The sequence below is a fragment of the Leguminivora glycinivorella genome, chromosome Z (genome assembly GCF_023078275.1).
Source record: "Leguminivora glycinivorella isolate SPB_JAAS2020 chromosome Z, LegGlyc_1.1, whole genome shotgun sequence".
Classification (NCBI taxonomy): Eukaryota; Metazoa; Arthropoda; class Insecta; order Lepidoptera; family Tortricidae; genus Leguminivora; species Leguminivora glycinivorella.
In genome coordinates this window covers 14,579,891-14,607,148 of record NC_062998.1, presented here as the reverse complement: position 1 = coordinate 14,607,148, position 27,258 = coordinate 14,579,891, and the positions used below count along the sequence as shown (strand labels likewise).

General features: G+C 37.5%; 3 protein-coding genes across 7 annotated transcripts; 2 read left to right on the top strand and 1 right to left on the bottom strand.

Annotated features, from left to right (window-relative positions):
• The first annotated feature begins 699 nt into the window (after positions 1 to 699).
• On the top strand, positions 700 to 15,739 carry LOC125240711 (dnaJ homolog subfamily C member 5). Its single transcript, XM_048148736.1, has 2 exons — positions 700 to 1,477; positions 14,791 to 15,739. The coding sequence occupies exons 1-2, from the start codon at positions 865 to 867 to the stop codon at positions 14,814 to 14,816; spliced, it is 639 nt and encodes a 212-aa protein (XP_048004693.1). The 5' UTR covers positions 700 to 864; the 3' UTR covers positions 14,817 to 15,739.
• A 2,292-nt stretch (positions 15,740 to 18,031) lies between these two features.
• Positions 18,032 to 26,665, bottom strand: LOC125241707 (antichymotrypsin-2-like). Of its 5 annotated transcripts, none has more exons than XM_048150307.1 (9): positions 25,768 to 26,665; positions 25,304 to 25,386; positions 24,730 to 24,903; positions 24,397 to 24,594; positions 22,739 to 22,978; positions 21,112 to 21,132; positions 20,208 to 20,411; positions 19,127 to 19,244; positions 18,032 to 18,437 (listed from the first exon to the last, which is right to left on the bottom strand). In XM_048150307.1, the coding sequence occupies exons 3-9, from the start codon at positions 24,805 to 24,807 to the stop codon at positions 18,328 to 18,330; spliced, it is 969 nt and encodes a 322-aa protein (XP_048006264.1). In that variant the 5' UTR covers positions 24,808 to 24,903; positions 25,304 to 25,386; positions 25,768 to 26,665; the 3' UTR covers positions 18,032 to 18,327. The 5 variants fall into 5 exon arrangements, with proteins under 5 accessions (XP_048006264.1, XP_048006266.1, XP_048006262.1 ...); XM_048150309.1 differs by having other exon boundaries at positions 25,782 to 26,665; XM_048150305.1 differs by lacking the exon at positions 25,304 to 25,386.
• Positions 21,307 to 22,717, top strand: LOC125241708 (neuronal acetylcholine receptor subunit alpha-5-like). Its single transcript, XM_048150310.1, has one exon. The coding sequence runs from the start codon at positions 21,332 to 21,334 to the stop codon at positions 22,619 to 22,621; it is 1,290 nt and encodes a 429-aa protein (XP_048006267.1). The 5' UTR covers positions 21,307 to 21,331; the 3' UTR covers positions 22,622 to 22,717.
• Positions 26,666 to 27,258: the final 593 nt, after the last annotated feature.

Here is a 27,258-nt window from a genome sequence, read left to right as displayed (position 1 = left end):
AGACTTTAACGGAAGCAGAGAGTTTTGAACCGGAACCGGAACCGAAGAAGCGGAACTTATGGATGTTAAAAACGAAAAGAAAAAATACCACATAAACCAAAACTAATTAAATTACCTAGAACTTTTAGGTGTTTACTGTTTACGAACTAATAATTTAAGAACTGGCTTGGCCTTTCGCCTTGGCGTTTAGTATCGCAGCACGTGGCAAGCGGAGAGATGAGCGAATGACAGGTATAGACCTGTTGGTCTTTGATGTACGCCGCTCATGTCCCACCGTCGCGCTAGGTTCCGACATCCGTTATAACTTCCGTTTGAAAAATAACAGAACCGGAACAGAAACGGATGTGCAAAACAAAACGGAAGTTCCGCAGAAACGGAAGCAGAAGCAGAGCTCCGTTACATCCCTGCAGCATAGACGTGAAGTTTTTTTTAAGGTATAGTACACACCGGATCATTATCAATATTTATTTTCTACCGACAATCACGTATAATTATATGTCTAAAAAGCATTTTGATCCCAAGTTTAGGTTTTTCGTATACGAAAACTTACTCAATACGTATTGAGAAAGTTTAATTAATTTAATATTCAGGTCGCTACGTCTACAGCAAATCTACAGACCCCAGGAAAGGCCGTTAAACCATCGACAAAATCTCAAAATGGTAACATGAAAATTACCAGCTTTAAATTGATGTTTAGTCTGTGTCACCAGTGAAACGTAGATTGGGCTGGGGCTAATTTTTATTACTATCTATTTGATAAACTGCTTTGTAGAAAATTCAGATCACTGCAGCTTCTGCACATTCTTAGTTAACGCAAAATATACCTGTACATCCGTCTTAAGTAGTGACGAGAAAAGCAAGGCAATGGATAAAAGGAAACTATCAACAGCCGGAGACAGTCTCTACCAAATACTTGAAGTGCCCAAAACTGCTACAGCCGATGATGTCAAGAAAAGTTACCGAAAATTGGCGTTAAAATATCACCCCGATAAAAATCCCAACAATCCAGATGCATCGGAAAAGTTTAAAGAAGTAAACCGAGCACATACTATACTGAGCGATGCGACGAAGAGAAACATTTACGACAATTACGGCTCGCTCGGGCTGTACATTGCGGAACAGTTCGGCGAAGAGAATGTGAATGCGTATTTCGTGGTTACGAGCACCTGGTGCAAGGCGCTGTTCATCGTATGTGGTATTCTGACTGGCTGCTACTTCTGTTGCTGCCTGTGTTGTTGCTGCAACTGCTGCTGTGGGAAGTGCAAGCCGCGCCCGCCAGAAGAGTCGGGTGACTACCACACGCTGGAGCGCGACGACTCGGACGGCGTGGCGGCAGTGACTGTGCAGCCCGGCGGCGAGGGCCGCCCGTCCGGCAAGCAGGGTCCGCCGATCGCCATGCCGGCGCCTCCCGACGCTGGCTCCTCCGAACCGGCGCCTGCCTCCTATGGCGCATCGGAAAATACTGGCCTGAACACAGGTGGGGTCAATTATGGCATTTCACATTAACATACTTAAATGCAACATAGTCATCTTAATATTGTTTCCATTTTGTTACTGAAATGATCTCTCCGTTCCATATTGCCACTACTACTTTATGTGGTTGGTTATAATATTAATAGTTAATGCTTTCCTACAATGCATTCAGTAAAAAGCAGTTGACAGTACAATCAATCACTGGTGGAACATGAAAATGTAAAGTTCGAAGTTCTCTTTCTTCCTTACATTGCTCATTATATTCATTCACCCATAGTAAAATAGTTCATAATATTAGTTACAGGTAATAATAGTTTAGGCACTTGCTCTCATGCCAAGTTGTGTGTGAATTAGATACATTTAATATGACAAGATGTTCTCTAATTTTTTAATCATGCTCAGGGATAGACAAACATTGGTCAGATTGGGTGTCTCTGCTCCCTGTAATACCGCAGATTTAATTTTGATTCTTAGTCAATAAATAGGTAACAAACAATTCATATTTAAGATGTAAGCATTCAAGGCAAAATTAGTATTTTATGTTACTTTCTGTACTCTTACTTTTATACCCTGATTTGAATAGTACCTTGTTGCAAAACAAACATAAATAGTTTAATAGGAATATTATTATGCCAAAAGAATTCAAGAGTTTCTCAAAATCTGGATATCTTTTAAGAATGACTTTAATTTTGTCATGCAAATGGTGTTCTTCTTATATTCTGATCAGGTAATTTACTGTATTAACTTCAATGGGGTGCAAGTGGAATTTCATGGACCTTTTACATTTTATTATATTTTAAAAGAATTTGAGATAGTATAACTAAGTCTTATTTCAGTTATTTCATAGACAAATAAGAAAATATCAGATCATATTCTTTGTTTAAAACACATTATTTAAAAAAAATTGTACCTATAGAACCATTGTGATGGCCAGGAATCAAAATAAATAAAATCTTAGGTAAAAAAAATGTTAGTTATTTCAAATTTATTCAAATTTGGAGTTGGACCTATGTGATGACTAGGAATCAGAATTCAGGTATAAAATTAATGGTCTAATAAATTTTGAAATGGTTTCTACATTTTTACAAGCTATGTTGCTAATTTTTCTAATTTGTGGGGATGATAGATGTAATATTCAAATGTTTGGTGATATATGTAATTAGGCAAGTTAAATAACCCTCTTTATTTTGTGGCTTCAAGTGACAGTATTTCCTATAGTGCTGAACTGAATTAATGGACTGTGTGACTCCCTTGTGTTAGACAGTTAAATCACAAAATTCTTGTATTGCTTAGTTTTACGTGTTACAAGTTTCTACTATGCACTGATTGTCAATTTAAACAGGGTTTTATAATAGTTGGAAAAGTTCCCAAGATGTCTGGACAATCAAGCTGCATTTATGTATTAGCATTAAGTGGCTCCTTAGCTCCTTACAGAGCATGCAGCTTTGCCAGTCGATTGCTTGGCCTGGCTAATAGCTAATGTAGATGTGCCTCAGCCAAGACATGATATCTACTTTAGCCGTTTGTCCACAAGGTCATTGCATAGTAAAGTTATATACTGTCTTTTCATTCTATGTGGGCTTGTCTATTTGCATAACCTGCCTGGACACATTTGTATAGTGCTGCTTAGTCCTTGGCAGCAGAAGCATTTTAGGATGGTTGTTGAAGCTGAAATTCCAATTTACCCTATGAATTGGAATTTCTTAGACCATTTGCTTCTACTGAATATGACTTGCAGTTGCAGTTGAATGCAACAACACTTTACTTAATCAATTTTAATACAAATAGTTTCATATTAAAATGAATCTAGTTTAATATCTTATGTACTATTTAACTTCAATTTTATTGAGGAATATTTACTTACATCTTCTGATTAAAATGCAATAGATGTTATATTATTATTCTATCCTATATATATATATGGAAATTGATTATCTGCCTACAGTCAGCGTGAAAGTGTAAAAAGTTTTGCCTGACAAGCTAGAATGCTGAATCCCTATTGCCCAGATTAGACATAGATGTTTGCTTGTTATTTTAAGTTCCAGATTTACCATTACAAAGGATTGTGATTTATGGCTATTAATGAGACTTGAAACCCAACGCATTCAATACCAGGAAAGTCTTGTCAGTTTTTATAAGTATCTCTATTCTTAATCTGTTGAACGCCAAGTTCTTAATTTTGCATACAAAATCGGTCACATGGGTGCCGCGCTGCGTTCAATGGCTTGAAGACTTGAATTTAGCGGTACAGGTAGTCAGGTACTGATACAAATATGTATATAATTTGTATAATGGCTGCTCCATAATATATAAAAAAGACATTTGAGTTCCCATTCGTAAGCCTTAATTCTAGTAATTGTAAGGTCAGGTCATTCAAGTTGGTTTGCAAATAAGATCAAATTTCTTAGTTGTTGTAAATATGAGCTATAATAATCTTCTACAATTTATTAACCTTTTCGATGGTAATAACGAATTATCTTCACAGCACAGACTACAGACAAACATATACTTGCCACTTCGATGACATGGCGTCTGAGTGACAATGTTTGTGTTTGACACGGCGTCGAAAAGAAGTCCATTCCTTTGTCTATGTCTATAATAATTAAGGTAGATGGTTTTCATCTATGCATAATTATTTTTTGTAAATTACATTAATGAAATAATTACATGTTACAATTGTAAGGCCTTAAAACTAATTACTTATGTCTATGACCCATCTATAAAATTTAGTTTATTGTACTTTTCGGTTATGAAATTTACACTATACGTACATACATAGTCTGTACCTACTTGCTCATCTAAGGTATAAGAATAGACGAAGAGTAGTAGGTAGGTATATATAACATTAAAAACAATTGTAATATTATTATTGTGTACAACACATGTTTAAGTTTAGAAGTTATCCATGAATGCTAAGTCATACAGTGGCTCCTATTTTGCGATTACAAGGTGTTATCCATTTAATTTTGAGTTTAAGTCTGTTTTCACATTATCCGATCCGATATCGGATGTCGGAAGGATTTCAATGGAAAAAATCCAAGGTGGCGCCTGTAATGTATGGGATATCGGTCCGACATCCGATATGGGATCGGTTAATGTGTAAACGCACTTAAGATTCTTTTTTTGTTACAAAGTACCTAAATAAGAACATTAGGTGTTCCACCTCTGCCACTACCACAGTATACGTGTGTGAATTAAATAGTAAAAATTATAGAGGGGCCCATCCATTTCAGGGGACTACTAACAATAAATCATCTATTAGTCGCGATTACATGATTATAAACGGTCGTCACGATTTGAATGTTTCTGCTCTTGCGAGTGTAGATAGATTTCCGCATGTTTTTGCCTACGCGATTGTGGCAAACCTTTTTTTACCTTTTATTGCCTTGCCTTGCTTTAGGCCGATCTATCAGATATCAAATCTATTAGAACGCGAGCCAATAACAACCAATACAACCGGCAATTTCATTATTTTTGTTCATAGTAGCATCTAATCTAGCGTCTTGCAAAGTTTTCGGTGCACCAACAAAGCAACAGCTGACGTCTGCGAGAATTTGTGTACACATTGCCCCCACATTACAGATTTTTGCCCGGGAGGCGTTTGGCCATAGAAATCTGTTCCTGGCTAGCAGTATACATTTATCATTATCACTGTGTAATCAATAACGATATAGAGAATTTTCGATGATCGCTGTTTCAGCATTATTTAACCTCGTAAGGCCCAATGTATCTACATTACAATGTACATAGTTGATGCAATCTAATTTAAATCTTCCATGAACCAAATAAAGTAGAATTTACATTGTTAGATTGCTTTTTGAAACAAACGAAATTCTCACCAATTTACTAATAGAACAAGGTTCAAATTCAAAATGGTAAAACTAACTATGGTGGGCCTTAAGAGGTTAAATGTTAATTCTTAAGCGTTTGTGGCATACATTTTTCAATATTTAATTTCTATGAGTGTATCCTGGCAAAAAAAAGTGGCAACGTCGTAGTGTCGTCCCTTTCAAACAACCCTCCGTATCAGTAGCAGTAAATACAGATACCTATGATTTTAATAACTATTTTCAAAAGCATAATGAACTAAATACTTCCGTTGAACCCCTTTGGGCTCAGTCTATTTATTGCTTATTTAGTTCCCAAGCATATTTATTTGTGACCACTACACTCGCACTGTTACACGATAAACCTTAATAAACAACGATAACTCCATTAAATAGCATTATTACATTCTCAGGAAGAGATGTAGAGCCATAAGTCTAGATTTATTTTATGCAGCCTACTTTTTGTACGATGTTATTGCCGGTAGATGTATCGTCCCGTACCTTGTAGGGTTTAACACAATTTATAAAAATACTAGTCCTGTGGCGCCACAATATTATAAAATTTAACGATTCAGATACTATATAGAATATAGATACGTATTCCCTTTTTCTGAAGTAATTAATGTAACTTATAAAACAATGTAAAAATTTACAAGAATGTTTAAAATAACACTTCAACGTTCTGTGCCATCAATTACGCTGCAGAGTTACGAGTAACTAAGAAGTTTTAGTATTGAATAATGTTTCCACATCTAAAACTAAATTAGATGTGTTACCGATGTAGGGAACATTTTTGCTTTTCTTGATCGCTTTTTTTCAGTTTAGATGTGTTACCTTTAAAATTTATTTTTATTACTTTTGAATGTAATTTTTAACGGTGATATGATAGGTGTTACGGGATTAATTTAGTAATTTATGTGCATTCATATTTTCTAAATTATTATTTTACCTAATTACCTGTAGGTCTATGTTTTATAGGAATTGTTCGCATATATAAATGCACTTCCCCTGCTATTGTTTTCCTGAAACAATAGCTAAAAGTTTTTTAAGAGCGCTATGACAAAAAAAGGCGATATATTGTAAAATGCACAATATTTATCGACAAAATTGTACACTTTACTCATACTAAAAGACAGTGAAAGTACTTGTTTCAGTTAGAACATCTTATTAACTGTCGGTTAATTAAAAAACATATGGAAAAAAAAGCTTTTTCAATTAGTAATGATTGTTTTCCTGATGCTCGTTTAGGAAAAACCGCGTGAAGCACAGAATTCGGAGCTCTTATTATCTACAATTTGATAAGCTCACTCTCATAAATGAGGTAAATTTAAGTTCCAAATATCTTGTACTTAAGGCCCATTAAACAATATTTATCATTTAATCCTTTGAAATTGAGAAATTGAAAGTAAAACGAACTCAATTTTGTCTTGAAAATACATTGAAACAAGTGATAATTTCTCCGAAAATCTACATGTTATCGAAGTTATTTTAGTATATAAATAATCTGTACAATCTGCTTAAATTGCTGTTATCCATTTGTCGTTATAATATTATATAATGATTTTTTGCCAATTTTTTGAAAACTAGCCTTCCTGTCGCTATTTGACCGGCGACGGACGCCTGCGATTTCAGTGCCGCGCCGGAGCTCGTAAAGGTGAGACGTATGTCACTTCGCTCTCCGAGTTTTGATCGCAAACGTCGAGAATATTTATCGTTGTGTGGGTCGGACGCCTTGTTTATACACGGGCTATCCTCGCATTGTGTGTGTGTAAACAGCGACCAACGAATTTGATCCTAGATCCGTAAATATTTGCTTTTGTAATATTTTGTTATGTTTGAATGTTAAAGTATTACAACGTTATGATGATAAATATGTAAAAATACAATACGGTCAAGATGATAAGACACATCAAGATGGTACTCGGGATCTGATGATGGAGCCAGAAGGTGGTCACCAGTACCAGTGAACCATGTAAGTAAACGACTTCGTGTTTAGGCTCGTTGGGTTCGTCTCAACAAGACCTTTGACAAGAGGTGGTACTCAGGGTCTGATGATGGAGCCAGATGGTGGTCACCAGTACCAATGAACCATATAACTAAACCCAGAGATGGGGAAATCGTAATCGATTCCGGATTACACGATTACTTGATTTTACTTTGTAATCCACTACTGGGTGTCAGATTACTTGTAATGTAATCAAGTGAAACGGTAAATTACCATTACATGTAAAGGAATCACTAATCATCTATACAATAATTACTATTACCAATAATTCGGAATCATAGTCGATCCAAAATAACTGAAATTATTGACTTGATTACTTTCAGATTACAAATATGTAGTACCTCAGATTGCTGACTGTCACTTTGACACAAAAGTCATCATGGGTGTCGTAAAATAAGTTTTAGGGGGTGCTGATTCCAAAATTAATGACCAATGTGGAATCTGACATTGCTGACTGTCACTTTGACACAAAAGTCGTCATGGGTGTCGTAAAATAGGTTTTAGGGGGTGCTGATTCCAAAATTAGTAACCAATGTTCAATCTGACGTTGCTGACTGTCACTCTGACACAAAAGTCGTCATGGGTGTCGTAAAATAGGTTTTAGGGGGTGCTGATTCCAAAATTAATGACCAATTTGGAATCTGACATTGCTGACTGTCACTTTGACACAAAAGTCGTCATAGGTGTCGTAAAATAGGTTTTAGGGGGTGCTGATTCCAAAATTAATGACCAATGTGGAATCTGACATTGCTGACTGTCACTTTGACACAAAAGTCGTCATGGGTGTCGTAAAATAGGTTTTAGGGGGTGCTGATTCCAAAATTAGTAACCAATGTTCAATCTGACGTTGCTGACTGTCACTCTGACACAAAAGTCGTCATGGGTGTCGTAAAATAGGTTTTAGGGGTGCTGATTCCAAAATTAATGACCAATTTGGAATCTGACATTGCTGACTGTCACTTTGACACAAAAGTCGTCATAGGTGTCGTAAAATAGGTTTTAGGGGGTACTGATTCCAAAATTAATGACCAATGTGGAATCTGACATTGCTGACTGTCACTTTGACACAAAAGTCGTCATGGGTGTCGTAAAATAGGTTTTAGGGGGTGCTGATTCCAAAATTAATGACCAATGTGGAATCTGACATTGCTGACTGTCACTTTGACACAAAAGTCGTCATGGGTGTCGTAAAATAGGTTTTAGGGGGTGCTGATTCCAAAATTAATGACCAATGTGGAATCTGACATTGCTGACTGTCACTTTGACACAAAAGTCGTCATGGGTGTCGTAAAATAGGTTTTAGGGGGTGCTGATTCCAAAATTAATGACCAATGTTCAATCTGACATTGCTGACTGTCACTCTGACACAAAAGTCGTCATGGGTGTCGTAAAATAGGTTTTAGGGGGTGCTGATTCCAAAATTAATGACCAATTTGGAATCTGACATTGCTGACTGTCACTTTGACACAAAAGTCGTCATGGGTGTCGTAAAATAGGTTTTAGGGGTGCTGATTCCAAAATTAATGACCAATGTGGAATCTGACATTGCTGACTGTCACTTTGACACAAAAGTCGTCATGGGTGTCGTAAAATAGGTTTTAGGGGTGCTGATTCCAAAATTAATGACCAATGTTCAATCTGACGTTGCTGACTGTCACTCTGACACAAAAGTCGTCATGGGTGTCGTAAAATAGGTTTTAGGGGGTGCTGATTCCAAAATTAATGACCAATTTGGAATCTGACATTGCTGACTGTCACTTTGACACAAAAGTCGTCATGGGTGTCGTCAAATAGGTATCCGAGGGTGTTTGAAAACTAATGACCAATTTGGAATCTGACACTGTTGACTGTCACTTTGACACAAAAGTGATCATGGGTGTCTTCAAATAGGTTTTCATGGGTACTGATCTCAATATTAATGATCAATTTGGAATCTGATATTGCTGACTGTCACTTTGACATAAAAGTCGTTATGGGTGTCGTCAAATAGGTTTCCAGGGGTACTGTGAAATGTCAGGTTCCAAATCGGTCATGACTTTTTAAATCATTTCATTAATTTTGGAATCAGTACCCCTAAAAACTATTTGACTACACCCATGATTCCTTTTGTGTCAAAATGACAATTAGCACTGTGAGATTCCAAAATAGTTATTAATTTTGGAATCAGCACCCCCGGAAACCTTTTTGACGACACCTATGACGACTTTTGTGTCAAAGTGACAGTCAGCAATGTCAAGATTCCAAATCGGTCATTAATTTTCAAATCAGCACCTCCGGAAACCTATTTGACGACACCCATGACGACTTTTGTGTCAAAGTGACAGTCAGCAATGTTAGATTCCACATTGGTCATTATTTTTGGAATCAGCATTCCCTAAAACCTATTTTACGACACCCATGATGACTTTTGTGTCAAAGTGGCAGTCGGCAATGTTAGATTCCATATTGGTCATTAATTTTGGAATCAGCACCCCCTAAAACCAATTTTACGACACCCATGACGACTTTTGTGTCAAAGTGACAGTCAGCAATGTCAGATTCCACATTGTTCATTAATTTTGGAATCAGCACCCCCGCAAACCTATTTGACGACACCCATGACGACTTTTGTGTCAAAGTGACAGTCAGCAATGTCAGATTTCACATTGGTCATTAATTTTGGAATCAGCACCCCTAAAACCTATTTTATGACACCCATGACGACTTTTGTGTCAAAGTGACAGTCAGCAATGTCAGATTCCAAATCGGTCATTAATTTTTAAATCAGCACACCCGAAAACCTATACTCGTGGTATATGCACTTGAAATGTGAAAGTGAAAATGCTGGAATGACATGTAAACCAAAAACAATTTGAGTGACATATAGAAGTAAAGTAATAAGCCTGGAATCGAAGTAAAGTGGAATTCAGATTACTTAAGTACTTGATTACCGAGGAATCCATATTACAGGAATCTATATTATACCGATTCCAAAGGAATGGATTACAGAGGTAATCATAATACAGCATTACAGTAATTTTCATATAACAAAAGCAAATATTTGGGATGGGATCTACTTTTATAATTAATTTTTTAAATAAATTTTAACATAATTGATATTATTTTGCGCTACATTCTAGTATTTTCGTACAAAATAATGTTTATTAGAAATCAAAAGTTTATATCGAGATAGTAGATTGTGGTTGTTATCAAAATTCCATAGAAAGGATCAAGATTGTTTTGTCCATTATTGTAGTGCGAGCGAGTGATAAGACGTGCTAGAAAGGGTCGGCATATTGGGCTCGCGCGCCGGGTAAAATACCTAATTTCGCCCGACGCCGAAATGTTATAACGCTCTTAAGCGATTAATATTATGTTCCACTATTTGAAGTAAATAAAAAAGGATACTAAATTTCTATTTAAAACAATAGTTCATTGTTTGTTCAAAGTTACAGGTTACGCTAAAATATTTGAAACTATAGAAAATAGATAATGGATGGTACAAAACCACATTGTGCCTAAATGGATCTTAGGTACCAGTCCTGCGTTAGGTGCTCGCGGTAAAAAGTAGGTCAACAATAATTCTAATTACGTTTATTTGAACAATGCACGCAATGGTTATATTTACGTAATATCTTTACCTTTAGGTGTTCTTTAATAATTTTGTGTCATTGTCGTCTATTGAAGAGATAATTGCTTGTCTGTGAAGTATTTTCCAGCTTTTCCTATCATGTGCCAGTTTTTGACTATTTTGTATATATCTGTAGATATTTGTGTGTTATATAATCTACAAAACCTTCAACAACTTAACTGCTCGAAGAACCTCATTTTCCATTGTGTACCTATTAGTTTAAATTATTTACAAAGCTATGACTGTAGACTTATCTACACCTCATTATGTTTTATCTTATCCGGTTAGCATAACACATCGGTGATCCATATTTCTTTTATCAAGCATGTCTGATATCTATGCCTACCTATACCTTAAACCTAATAATATTATAAAATCATTTACCAGTAGTATTGGTAACCACTAACCACTACATATTACAAGGCTATGTATGTAACCTTATAAGTGTGCGAAGAATCATTTTAGAATGTATGATTCATACATACTCGTACTAATATAATGACATATTACATTAATTATAAACCTACAGGTATCCTCTGTAATTGCGAATTTTAATTATTTATTTTTATTTGCAATTTTAACATATTGATACTTATGCCTAGATACATCAGACTGAAATAAATTAGGGTTAATTACCTCTTTTGTTGGCTCTATTAATCAAAACTTAACGTCTAATTTACTCATATATGAACACAATGGCACTTGTGCCTGTGTGAGGTGTCATTTTGAGCTAAAAATTAAAAGTATTTGTGATAATGTAAAGCTACTGCCACGTGTGTACAGTATACTATCTCTATTATTTTGTATGAAAGTACAGATGTAGTGCGAAAATATTTTCCTTCATATTGTTACGGAAACATACGAACGTGTCATGCTATTTCAGTCAGTCTCAGTACAAGACGTACTGACACTGTCTGAACTGTCAAATACGAACGTTTCCTTGAAAATTTGTAAAACAATTTTTGCTAATAATGTGTCAGCTAAGGCCGGCAACAGACAGTCTTAAAATTCATAATCTTATAAAAATCAAATCGAGTGCACGGAGTTCCATACAATAGGCTAGTTTCCTACTAGTCAAATCAGCTTCTTTTTAAGAACTGTCAAAACAGTTTGCTAATATGGAATTACTATGAAATACTGAGGAGTGACGTCAAGATCAATTCATTTACTTATATCTTTCTCTTTGACTTATTAAATAGAAATTATGTTTAGACATAACTACTGTCCATATTTTTCTCCTAATTATGTGGTGCTTTATTTCGTGCACTGCATAAAATATTTTATTTTAAGTATAGGAAACTAGCCTATTTCGCGACTGTCCACACACACTTGTTTTTTAAGATTATGAATTTTCAGATTGATCTGACAGATTGCATACAAGTTTTTTTTTAAGATTATGAATTTTAAGACTGTGTGTGGCGTGCCTTAATCTTACACATGTTAAGTAGGTATTCTTTTGTGCTTTCTATAAAGATTGTTTAAGAAAAATGGAAACTATAGATCTATAGATTAAGAAAAAAAATTATTTGAATATTTTTGTATGACCGTTTGTTTAAAAAAAAGTAATACGAAGGAAAATCTTTTCGTACTACATCTGTACACATTGTAGGGACGCACTCGTCGCAGTAATCAAATAAATAATACATTAATTGAGTTTCTAACTACTTAACTATTTAACTCTCAAGCGTTAATAAATAATACACGCCAAATTACTAAATTTTTAAACAAAAGTACAAAATGAATGTCTGGCATATTATTAAAAAAAAAGATAAATCAATTCATAGCTTTCTGTTTTTATTACATATATGATAATTAATATCAGTAGTTGTACCTATAATATATATTTAATGGTTGTATATGACCATAGGGACGGGGTAGTTACATAACGCATACAGCGACCGATTGGCTCTGTCGAGCAACGATTTTACCGATCTGTACGTACTGGCATGGCGCCAGATATACCCGGCATGGGAAAGCCTAAGAAGTCAAAAAATTAAGGGAATGTTTTATTTAAGTATTGTAAAATTATAATGTTTTAAACTACTTTAATTAATTTTTAAAACAGTATTCATAAAATAAAAATCTATAGAGTAGCTGGTATAACCGCCACGTTGGGTTCAGTCAGCTGTAAATAAATACACATTATTTGATCCTCCTGTGAACAAATATCCAGGTGTGTGGGGATCAGTATCTCTGCAGCTCTGTACAAAAATAAATGTAAATCATTACTTTCCTTCCTGTTCTTTTGTACAGTGATAGGACTTAGTTATGCGCTAAGAATAAAATCAATAGAACAAATTAGTGGATGATAATATTTATGAAATCACTGTACAAACAACGTTTGTAGTTAGTTTTGTGTTCTGTGAAGGTTTCGAGTAGTTTTTATTAGTCTCGTCTGGTTTTTCCGCGCTGGTGCTATCCCTTTCAAAGATATTATTTACCAATCAATGTAGGGGTGTAATCGAAACCTCAAAAATGTTAATCTTGACTGAATTGCGTGTCATTATTTTGTTGAACTAGGGTTAGCATTAATTACTTAACCCTTTAACCGCCATAGTGCGATATATAAGACATACAATGTCCAGCTTATTTCACCTACATCTGATAAATAAGACAAGACCTTGTGCAATTTCGTACCCTTTAGCGACACGAGCACGCTCGATGATAACTTCTAAGCGGTTAAAAGGTTAAACCTGATTTTGTGTATTGTAGTTATGCTTGTTTTCTATTTTAATAACCGGCTTGCAAATGGCAACTGGCTGTCTGTTAAGAGGGATTATTCACTTCGATATTAGTATAACGGTTTGTAAATTGTTATTGACCAAACTAAACTTATGATGTAATTAATAGAACTGTCAACTTGGTTGACTATTAAAGCTAGGGGATGGCATAGTGATTGTGTCAATTTAGTTTCGGGTATTGATTAGCGAGTCTGGGTTTAGCACGGAATTGCAACTTGAGAATAATAGCGTATTTTAATTTATTATGTATTCACGTATTATTAAGATTAATCCTAGTTTAATAAGATGTTAGATTTATTATTCAGAGCGAAACAAGATTGTTGATCACTGTGTTATGTATTATAGTTATAAGGGAAGTATAACGAGCTATTATCGATATTATATTCACAATCGCTTAAACGTAATGTCCACATTCACGTTTCTATAAACCTACTACACTGTTATATCTTTAAAAATCTCTTTAAATATGAATAGTCCAATTGTATTGATTTTGTGTGAAGTTTTTAATACGAGTATCTCACGGTGCGGCGCGCTCGCCTTGGGCGGCGCGTGCGCTCGCGTTGCGGCCGCGCGCGCGCAGCCACTCGAGCCGCGGCTCTGCGGACGCTTACTGTATCTAGCTTATTAGATGTTATTCCAAAACAATTAGGTACCTAAACAATTGTTCGGAATTATGACTGAGAATATACGACGTAGCTGCGCTGGGCGGGCTCCTGCCCCCGCTATTAATATTTAAAGTATTTAACATTGTACTAGTCAACGACTATATTAAATAGTAGGTACCTAATAAGGTTTCTTATATGTAATTAACGTACTTGGATTCAAATAAATTAATGCATTATGAAATAATCTTTCTTATTTAACAATATCAAGTATCCCGTTCTTATTTACAATTGTTTTAACTTGAGAAAGTGTCGGAACATAACTAATATGTTAGATGTCTTACAATCATAAGGTGACATGTCATATCACTATCAGTACCTACAGTATTACAGAAATAGTAGCAGTAATGTTACGTTCTGTTCTGTCACTTTGTCAGAATATATAAGGCTCATATCGTCGTCAAAACTCCTACCTTCCTAATATTTATCTTCGTTATGTAATCGTAACCGTTTATATTTTTCTTATTTTCAGGAAGCAGTATTCCAAAGTACACGTGAAGTACCTATTCTCGGCTAGTCTAACGTATATTTAAGAGTAATGAAGAAATAAATTAACCATGATTGCGCACTGTTGCTGATAAAATTCGAGCCTTTTATTATTAATTGTAAGTTATATTTTTAATTTTGTATAATTATTTTTCAACAAGATTATTCTGATATTACTTTTCTGCCTGTGGCTAATCTGTATGTGACATTGTTTTTAAAAAATATATACAAACTTTATTCTATCCATTTAAAACACTTGGTTCTTATTAGTTGCTTATTTTGTATGTCACTGAGGTATCAGCGAGAAGAGAAAGCTAGCTTGAGTCAAAAATGCCTGTCTGGTGCGACCAGTGCACTTTTATATCCATATAAATGAGGCGAATGTGTCCGAGACCACGTCTCTTCACACTTCTATCATTTTCTTGGTACCTACAGTACCTACTTTTCAACTCTGTAACCTACTTAAATATATTTCTACGAACAAACATTATTATTTATTAGACAAGTAACCGTCATGCCCAAGCAAGCCAACATGAGCGGGATACGGGCTAACACGAACAACGCTAGTGTGCGTCATTGCGTATATATTGCCTTCATATAATAAAACTTAAGAATATTCGCATTATGTAAATTGTCTCAAATAATTCTGTCACGAATAAATGTATTATTATTATTTTTTTATATGTAGGTGTATGCTTTATACGTATGTTGTATTATAAGGGTCGTCTTACGTTGACGCCGAATGCTACGTAGAGCGTCCAATTGTGTACAAATTTTACCCTGTTTCTGTACTAAGTATGTGACGCTGCACGTAGCGTAGACTTAGCCCTAACCTAATTCAACCACCGAAAACAGATATTCCTTGCATATATGTGTTTTAAATTGTTTTATTCTTAAAACTTACGTCAATAAAGTATTATCCTAAGTATTGTTAATTATTATGTTTCCATTGGTACGGTTCTAATATTTTGAAGGGTTATTGTCATTTTCTACACTGTACAGAGAGAAGATGGGTGTACTTATTGTCAAAACGGCAAGATAAAAGTAGACAGCTCGTCCGCCTGTAGGTACAAATTCATGGATACCCCACTTTTTACGACCCAGCATGTACATATTCACTTGTCATGGCGATTTGCTTCATTGTATAAAAATGCTTCGCGATTTAATTATAGAATTTCTAGAAATGGGACTCATTTTACTCAGAATTCGCTTACCTAATTACCTAAAGTTCGTTCATGTTCAGTATCTAATTTTAGTAACAATTCTTGTGAAAATCGAGAAGACTGTTTTGTTTGTACTACTAGCGGTAGCCTAAGCGAATTTAAATCTTGGTAGGTACCAGGTACCTACCTAATTACCTGGTTTCTTTAAAGCCGCACTGCACGCATTCGCCCAGATCACGAAATAAAGCTTCAGATAATTGTAAAAAAAAATATGGACAGTACGTTTTTAGGGTTCCGTAGTCAACTAGGAACCCTTATAGTTTCGCCATGTCTGTCCGTCCGTCCGCGGATAATCTCAGTGACCGTTAGCACTAGAAAGCTGAAATTTGGTACCAATATGTATATCAATCACGCCGACAAAGTGGAAAAAATGTTTTATTAGAGTAACACCCCCCTTCCCCCTCTTCATTTAAAAAGTAGGTACGGTAGGTATTTAAAAATTAATACGGGTTTAGTAAAATTTTTTTGATAAAATTTATATTTTCGGTAATAATCGCTAATAAAGTTAAAAAAAGTGTATCCCCCCCCCCCTCTCTAACTTTTGAACCATAAGTTTAAAAAATATGGAAAAAATCACAAAAATAGATCTTTGTAAAAACTTTCTAGGAAAATTATTTTGAAGTTGATAGGTTGAATAGTTTTTGAAAAAAATACAGGAAACTACGGAACCCTACACTGAGCGTGCGCTCTTGGCCGGTTTTTTTAAATATAATCTATATTAATATAGTATTTTATGCAACAGGCGTTTAAAGGAGGTCAAAAAAGACGAGTATACTAGCTTTTTCTACGACCATGCACTTAGTTTTTAATAGTTTTTTTCAATAGCTTTCGTGAAATTCACATTGTTTCCTGTATTTTGACGCAAAGGTTTGCACTGTCAGCTCAGCTGCCCAAAGCCTTCCCGCGCACGCGCGCAGTATCGTTATAACAATGCGTTGCCAGGTTACAGAGCCAAACAATGCGTTTTCAGTTTTTTCCATACGGCGCGCATGCGTGGAAAGCCGGCGGACGCTGGCTTTGGGGAATAGAATTTTATGTAGGTAATGTTTTAAAGATCTATGCACGACCCTGTAAATGACGAATAACAGGGAGGTTCGGGAGTAGAAAAAAATAATAATAGTGATTGTCTGTCACATCACTTTTAAAACGTACGATATTTGAAGCGAAACAAATGACTGATCGATGAACTCCAATCGCAAATATGATTCTTTCTTCTGAACAGAACGTTCTAAATTTGAATGTAATTAAAGTATCGGTTGCCGCTATCATAAAGTAAAAATTACGATGTAGGTACAGATTTCATATTATATAGAGAACTCGAGATGTAGGTAATAGTAAGTACATTATGATACGAGTGCGATAAATAAGAAATTCGATACGAGAAACACGAACGTAGAGTGTTTTAAATCGACACGAGTTGCGAATTACTTATTCGCACATGTATCGTACAACGTTTTACAGTACATAGTGCCATTTCAATTTTTGACATAGTTGCGTAATGAGGTCATTACCTAACAAGTGCGGTAATATAGCGCCATATGTACTGTAAAATACGTAGGTAATCCATATTATAAATAAAAACATTAATAGGTAGGTATTCTATAGGTACCTACATCGTGAAATTTAGTGGTTATTTTCCTGCGGCAGGGCGATTTGCTATCGGTAGTACTTTCGAATTAAATTAAAGAATAAAGACAAACTTAAAAATAAATTCTTTTCGGAAAAAACCCTAAAGACGAACAAAAAAACAATATTAACGCACTAAAACTGCAAGTCGACGACTACTGCAGTGCTACTACTGGTGTTAGGTCACTTTCGTTCGACGCTTTTATAACGCTTCCTACATTAATAAAAAACATCCCGATATCTGAATCAATTAATTTTGGTGTATGTCATGAACCACGGAGCCGATCCGAAAGTGAAGACTAAAGGCGAGCAATCTTTTTGGCTGGGTGTAAGTAGTAAATCGTGATGTCTGTCACAGTAGGAGTAATAAAACACATATTACCTAAACTTCTTAACTTATAATAAATAAAAAAATATATTTTGATTTTCACTTTTGAAATACATCACAATGAGTCATCTTAATCATCTAGAATAATAGGTACATATTTAGTGCCGCTGGACGGCTTGGTAGTAGATGACATTTATTCCATTCTCGATGATACCAATACGTATTGCGTAGGGCAGGCTGACAAACGGCCTCTCCTTTTTTTACGTGCATCATTATCATTACTGCACGAAACCGCTGGGATCGTTGGTCCTCATTAGCGTCGCAGCTGTGCAGAGTGTGTTACTCGTTACAATGCGAATACTCCATTCATAATGGTTATGTTGTACCATCGAACGAAGAACAGATATGGACGGTCTACGACTATTTCCAGTTCTGGACGCGGGTCCCATTCAATACCTGGAGAAGATAATAGTAACACCTGAGTATATTTTTTTATTGTTTCTATATTTCTATACAAAATAGCTTTTCACCACACTAAGGCCTGATTTAGACGGCGTGCGAACTCGCATGCGATTTTAGTTACATTGCGGGCTGTTGAGGATACATACAATTATGCACAGCCATCAAATACCGCAATGTAATAAAACTCGTAATACGAATTCTCGTTTTCTCGATTTAGACGGTACTAAATGGGCCCTAACTGGTAAAAGCTCTGTTGATACTTCAAAAAGAACGACAAAGTTGCATTTTATCCACAAGGGTGTAATGCAATTTCATACAACTTTGATCCTCATGCCAAGAGCTGACTAGTAGAATGATGATTTTGAATCATAAATGTTAAAATAACTTATGAATTTCATTTAGTTCGATGCTTTACAGTTAATGTTTTCCACCTATTGGTGTGGTGAATAATTGTATTTCACTCGGTGGCAACATTTGTTTACCTACGTGCCTTGAAACCCTCGCAAGATTCCACATTTTGTTCGACTCGTTACGCTCGAGGTTTAATATTGAAATCTTTCGCTTGCTCGGGCACAACTTTGCCGCATTGTAAAACAAATAACTATTAACATGTAAAGTAGATAAGATAAATGGCGAACTCGCCTAGTGTAGATGAGAGGACAACATTATATAATATACGTTACCATCGTCTTTGAAGGCGTTTCGGCCAGCCTCCGCCCAGAACATGAGGCGCTGCACGGCGTGCGACAGCCGCACGGGCTGGCAGTCACTGCCGTTTGTTAGCAAACTGGGCATGCCCATCTGGAAATACAACAAATCTATAATAATCAGTAGTCGGTTAACCGTTACTTACGTTTACAGTTAGCCGGGTCCATACAGAGCGAGCCACGGTCCGAGGCAATGTGCTCACGCGACGACTGTCCAATGTAGACGTGCCTCGGCCGGAACAGGATACTTAGTCGAACAAAACGCACACACGCCTCGGCTGAGTCACGGCTACATAGCACGTTCGTTGCGTGAGCACATTGCCTCGGGCCGTGCCTCGCCCTGTGTGGACCCGGCTATTGCCTAATTTGTCAATTTTAACTTTAAAATTATATTTGTGTGTGTGTGTGTGTGTGTGTGTGGGGGGGGCTAGATGAAATAAAGCCAGGTAACTTTAGAAATAGCTTCTTCCAGTGAGTTGAATTAACCAATCGAATAACTTATGCCAATAATTTAGATGGTCATATTATGTATTGTAACTTGTAACACGTACGATACATGTGCCAATAGGCAATTCGCAACTCGAGTCGATTTCGTGTTTTGATTTAGATAGATACCTTTTTATTTGCATTCCAATATGTTACATGGGCATATACATAATGGAGCCTGGAAAGGGTGTTACAAAACATTGTTTATGTTTAGAAACATCTTACATTACTAGTATAATTACGATAAATTTTACAAATATGTATTTTTTATCGCCATTCTATCAATTTCCTGTTTACGCACTTGTATCGTAATGTAGGTACAAAGGGACAGGGTATTTCTTCAGTATTGGCGCGATAGAGAGAGCAGCAGCAGAGAACAGTGTTTCGGAGATCATACACTCATGCTCCGTGATCCTTACCCAAGGCAGCAAATGATTGCCCCACAAGGCCGTGCCAGCGGTCCCGTTCGCAGGTATTGGCACGCCAGTTCTCACATTTTTGCAGACGATGACGATATTCAGTCAATACGAAAGACAAACACCGTTGTACTGACGTTGTAAAGCGAACTCACATCTTGTAGTTTATTGGGCAGCAATAAAGTCATGCGTAGAGTGTAGAGCGGCAGTGTGACGGCCACTCTCATCGTGTGCAAGACGCCGACCACGGCGTCCAGCCCCACGGCCGCCAGCCGCTCCACCAGTGGCCGCAGCGATGGCTGTTTGGGCACCAGGATGAGCAGCGTGAGACCAGGCGTGGAGTACGGTATCTCTATGGCCTGGAACAGAGACATTTCTGTTTTTTATGTCCAGTTAGTATCTAAGTATGTTCTTCGCTCACTGGGAAATCTCAAATCATCTGTATGCCTTTGACATCTAACCTGTTAAAAAAATAACGGAGATTTGATTAGATAACCGTATTTAATAATGACTCCGCTTAAAATGTTGTTATTACTTTGTAACTGTAAGTGTGATGAGACATTGTGTATATCTATTACATGCGGCCAGTTTTCCGCTTACACACCACAATTGAGCAGACAACAGTCCACCTACGGCCACGCTTACTGCCAAGGAATTTGTCATCATATCAAGATCCTAGGTGGAAACTATACATATATATATATATATATATATATATATGACAAATTCATAAATATATATATATATATGTATAGATAGATAGATATATATATATATATATATATATATAATTTTTATTTAATTTCACAACCTAAGAAAGTTCTTTTCTGGCATCTTTGCAAAAGTTACGGACGCCCACTACTTAGCTTTCTTGCGAATTAAATAATTGTAGGTAGGTACACGATCTGTTTCAAATTGTGTCGCAGAATTACCTGCAATACTAGGTCACAATTTAATAATATTTACAGCGTTTATTTATAGACATTTGACATGCATACAAATTCAAAGGCTGGTATAAAGCCAAATAAATCATAGCGGAGTCCTACGAGTTACACTTACTGTAGTGAATTCTCCATTTAACTGGGAACAAAGCGAAAGTAGATTAAAAGAATACTCATGATTCAAAGTCACAAACACAAGCCAGGGTACATAGATAAATAATCAGGCAGTGTAAAATAACTGTCACCATTAGACGCTTATCGAAGGGGCGTCGCAGCCTATCATGTTACAGCTATGGCATGTCGAGTCTGGATCTGCGAACAGCCAGTTGTCGAACTGAATGCGGCCTAGCATGTGCCCCCGGGCCTACCCCGTCCTCTTACTCGCGCTGTGGGCGTGCGTCCTGTTCGCGCGCGCGGACTCAGACTGCCCGACCAAGAAAGAGCAGGTCACCGAAGACGCCCGCCTCCGGAAAGATCTCAAATGCGCCTACAACAGCGACTACCGCCCAGTTCTCCACCATACTGACACAGTCAACGTAGGAGTCGGCTTTTTACTTAAGTATATTAGCTTCGATTACCTAGAAGAAACCTTCACAGTTCACAGTTGGGTGACGATGACGTGGAAAGATGAATTCTTGAAGTGGAAGCCGAGTGAATATGGAGGAATCAACATGACATTATTAGAGAGCCACGAAATCTGGACTCCGCGCCTGGCATTGTTCAACGCCGACGCCAGCAGGTACCAGTCAGACTCGTTCTACACGACGTGCAAAGTGCGCTACAACGGCACGGTGGTGTGCGTGCCGCATATGGCGCACTCCGGCATCTGCCGGACGACCTTGCGTCGCTGGCCCTACGATGCGCAAAACTGCACTTTGTACTTTGGATCTTGGATGCACACGGGTGAGCAGATAAACTTCACTTTTGACGCCACCCAAGCTGTGAATACTGATGAATACCAGGATGGACCGGGCTGGAAACTATTGCTGGTGGATACAAAAAAATTCCCTGGTAAATATTCCTGTTGCCCCAATGATACTTATCCAATGTTAAAATACAAGTTCGTCATGCAGCGCGAAGCGGCAGGTCCTGCGGCCATCGTCGTCGTACCTTCTGTAGCGATCGTCATGCTAACGTTGATATCATTAATGTTAGATATCAAAGATAATACGCGATTAATAGTGGCGTGTTTCAGTCTCTTCTGTCACTTCATATTTTTAACAGAAATCGGTTACGACATACCCAAGGAGAGCGCGGACACGCCCGTTATTCTATTGTTCATACGAGACTCGATGATCGTCTCGCTGTTCGCTGTGTTGCTAACGTTGGCACTGATGTCGCTGCGGGCGCGCGAGACGCTGCCCCCCGCGTGGCTCCTGCGGGTGACCCGCTTCGTGGACGCGGGCCCCGTCAAGTATGCCGTGTTCACAGAGTTCGACCCCGATCGAGCCCCGGACGAGAAGGTTACGCTCTCAGAAGACGACGCCGGAACTAGTGCGGTCGAAGAGCCGAAGCAAGTATCATCATGGCTGCAGCTGTCGAACACTTTGAACAGCGCAGTGTTCATAATTTCGGTGATCACATACGCAGTGTTAATAGGCGTTTACATTCCGAGGGACCCTTATTAAATGTAATTTTGCGTATCACATTATGGATCTACCAATTGATCGCTTTCAATACGAGTATAGCATGCATGTGTAAAATTATATGGGTAACAAAATAAAGCAGTTGATAATTTTATTAACCTCTGTGTCCCATTCATGTAAGTAGGAGTAAGCCATGTGGTCGTTGAGGCGGAAGAAGCGCGAGGTGCGGTCGGGCGCGGCGGGCGCGTCGTGGAAGGGCAGCGAGTCGTTGAGCAGCGTGGGCGCGGCGCGCCACGTGGCGCGCACGTACGCGGTGCACAGCGCCGCCGCGCACACGCCCGCCGCCAGCTCCTCTTCCGAGAACGTCTCCTGCATGCTGCCCCCGGAGTCCGACACCACCTGGTGACGGTACACAAACTGATGTTAACAATATCACTGTGTTATAACAAGTTTCGATACAGGTGCACTAGGTTTTTTTACCAACCGACATCCAAGTGTACTGATAATTTTTGCATAGCATTAAGCTTTTAGTCATCAATAAGTTACCATTTTTTTTTAACCAGGGGGAATCCGTTATGGATCCCACTGGCCCGGGAGAGCCAAGTGGGTATGTCCGACTCCCACGGACTAAACCCCCTGGGGTGTTCCGACGCTCGCCTTGGGCGGAGTTTCGGGAACACGGTTGTAGACCACCGTTGCCCTTGCGGGCCCGGCTCTTGTGGTTGGTCATGCAGCCTACTCCGCTAAAGGCACCCTTGGAACACTTGAGAGCCTTTCCAGCACAGATCAATAAGCATAGCTGGGCACCGTTAATCAAATAGTTAACTTCGTTAATCGCTAATCCGTTACTAAAAAAGTTAACTTCGTTAATCGTTAAAGCGATACATTTCGACAAATTTAACGTAAGTTAAAGTTAATCGTTAATCCGTTAACACGTGAAAAAAAATTAACTTTACTGTACATAAATATTTAGTTGTATCAGTATCCACTATAACGTATTATATTTCTGTAAAAGGCCGAAGTACAGCTAGCCTATTGAACTCTAGGTTGCCCGTGGAAGGCAGTGCTCGCCTGAGCTGTGTCAGGAGAGATGCTGGCGGTGACGGGACTGTTGTGGCACTTTGGGCGGTAGAGGCTAGGGAAGCGAATGTGGTCGTAAATAGGGCTCGAATTTGCTGCCCTATCACTACAACAACGTTAGTAAAAGCAAATCCACGTGAAGAATACTTTTTTAGGTAATATTTCGAGCTTTTAGCGATCGACATCGGTAAAACCTCTAGGATTTACCGGCAAATCATAGGATTTGCCGTACTTCGGGCTTTTATAGTAGCGTTCAGAACGTGTTTTTCGCAGCGCAGATGGCGCCTGTGCCCTACTAGATTAACGATTAACGGACTCGGAGAAATTTAACGGAAGTTAACGAGTCCGTTAACATTTTTTCAAGTTAACTTAAAAGTTAATCCGTTAATCGAAATGTTAACTTCGTTAATTAACGATTAACGGATTAACGAGTTAATGCCCAGCTATGTCAATAAGTTACCATAGCTGAAGTATCTATTAGCAATAATTGCTAATCTTAAGTATCGTTTGCGCTTGTTATAATAAATTATACAATAATTGAATCTAATTGGTCACCTGCCACACAAAGTAACATTTACGTCGGGAGTGAGAACTCTAAATACCTTCTTTAAGTAGGTAAGTTCTAGATTTAGAACTAACAAAAAGCATTGCGGCATTTATGGCGATTGTGATTTTGCAGAGCAATATGTCAAAGAGCAACTTTACTAGTATAGTAGTATGGTTAGAAAAAACATTACCATATCGTTAAGGGTTTTGGTAAGTTGTTCAGCGGTCTCGTTACCGTGGAACCAGGTCAGCCGCAGCGGCAGGGCGGTGGTGCGGAGCGCGGCCGCGGCCGAGCGCTGCAGCACCAGGCGCGACGACCACCGGAACTTCAGATCCTTGCTAGATTTCGGAAGCCATGCTTCCGTTCGTTTTAGTATCTCGATTTTATCCTACAAACAAGTATTAACTATATTACATATCTTAAAAACCTAAACCTAAATGCAACTTATATTTTACACAAGTAGTTGATAAAAAGTAAGTATACGTACAAAATACTAATATTATCTGAACATGATCATACTTACTGCTTCCGACATCTTTAAGCCTAAATATTCTTCTATTTCTCGAGTTGCTTCTGGATCCATTGTAATAGACAGCGACATCAGCAGATGGTATAGGAAAAGCCCTGATTGTAGAAAACTTATTCCATTTTCTTTCCGGTCATCTGGACTGATAGCGGTCAGTTTATTGAATGACGACTGCCAACAAAAACTATATCAATATTTTTTATTGTTATTTAACTGCAACCAAGCTGTAAGAAGAATTTATGCAAAGCGAAATGTTGAATACAATTTCACGGATATTTGAGATGCATAGCACAAATAAATGAGCTACAGTAGGTGCCCTACATATTTATTACTTTTTATGAACATAAAATAAAAATTCTTATTTAGGGGGTGATTTTTGAATTTTGAGCGCTGAATTACACCCGAAAGTCTGTAGAATACGACAGAATGCTAATTATTTTTGAAATATTAGCGATAGAAAGAGTGCTAGTGCCTACGCCAAATCTTGGGATTAGTTGTCAAAGCGGACCCCAGGATCCCATGAGCTGTGGAAAATGCCGGGATAACGCAAGGAGGAAGATGAAATGCTTACCTATTAGTGGAGATATTATTGAACAAAAAACGAAGTCGAGCGGCCCTCTGGTCAAGAAAGCAAGTATTACCGTGTAGCACTATCTGCATAAGGATGATGCAAAGTTAAATAAATACAGTCATGTTAAAATATGGGTGCATATATATAAACATCTTAAATTCCCTTCCAAATTCGATTTGATGCGACTATGCTGCACCGAAATTGCTAGAAAAAAAGGTACTATGAAACATTTTATAGCGTAAAAATATGTCTATTTTTACACTAAACTGTAAGTATAAAGCCTATATACCCATGTTTGTATGCCCCGTTAAGGAATACAGGAGTGAGTTTATGTAGGTACCATCCTATGTATTTATTTATTTTTACATAGCTAAGTAGTTAATTAAAATATAGCCAAATAGGGTCAAAAAGTTCCGAAGAGGGTTATGAATGATACTAATGATAATAGTCAGCTAAGTACTCACCAATAGAAACTTACGTTCAACTTTATCTAGTGTTTTCCTAAACATTATAAAAAGAATGTCTCTTCTTGTTAGGTCAATGTTTTGGTCTAATCCATTATTGATGTATGTTGAGGTTGTTCCATGGCGATATTCTGTATGAATTGGTGCCTGTTCCGTAGTTGCCACATCTAAGAGAGAGACACTGGTGGAAGCAGTGGACGTTTTCGGTTTAGTGTTTGTTACCTCCTTAATAATTGCATCATTAATTCTTCTCCCGTTGGAAGTCTTATTGAAAAAAGGACTCTTTTTCAAATTAACTGAAGTCTTGAAAGTGATCATAGAGTCACTTGATTTATTTAAGTCGTCTGACTTCACACTTGTTTCAAATAAATTATTTATCGATGTATTGTCACGAACTGGTTTTGTAGATACTGTAGAGATCACTAATGATAAAAGCTTATAATGATCCTTTCTCTTTGAAACTTGTGGATGCACAGGCAAATTGATCTTATTTATTTGTACCATGGAGTGATTGGTAACCGGCGTTACTTGTGCTAATTTGCCGTTCATTGGCACGGTTTGATCCCTTAAAGGTATGATTTTGAAAGGGGTCGAGTTACGGTACCAACTTATACAACACTTAAGACACGCACTAGACAAGTTACAGTTTTTCAATACAGACTGTGGGTACCAGTGCGTTCTGAAGGCAGTTCCAGACCGTAAATAAGGGTTTATAGTGAGAAGTCGTTGACTTTTCACGACCATTAAACTGGATATAACGCAGGCAACCATGAAGAGAATAGGGATCCGCGCACCCTGCCTGCTCGGCCTGCAGGAGGAGTGGTCGGCACCGGCGCCGGCGCCGGCGCGTGGACATAAGCTTTCGACGCGAGGTATCACAGCCAGCGTGGTAGAGGCCACCGCGGCCGGCCGCATGGCTTATCTGACTGCATTCGTTGTGCCGAGAAATTGGCTGAAGTAATCTTTCGTTTTGATATGCTTAATAAACGAATGCGTCATACGGAACGACGGCATGGTCTTCAGTGCTCAGTATTTTTCTAACCATTGTTACTCGTTACTTTATCTACATGCATATATTGGGCAAAAGTAGTCAATAAACCAAGAAATAAATATGACAAAAGTATGTACAGTCAACAACACAGCTGTGAATACAGAAAAAGTGCCAAAAATATACACACTAGGGTGGTCCACATTTGTATGGAAGTAAAATAAATACACCGGTCAAATCTTACATGAAAATCGGCTAAAAAAACAAAGTGTGATGTAAAGCTGGATCTTTGGTATGTTATTTGGAGTCCTTGGGGGAATGTAAGACTATATTTTGCAAGCAAAAAAAAAGTGTGCTAACTTCGTAATTAAAAAAAAAAGTAAAAAAAATCGGACTTTTTTTGGTTTTTATTTTTTTATTAAAAAACTATGCGTTTTTGGTCAAAAGTTGCTTTGTAATGTTGAAAGCGCATTAAATTTCAAACAGTTTGACATCTTTTTTAT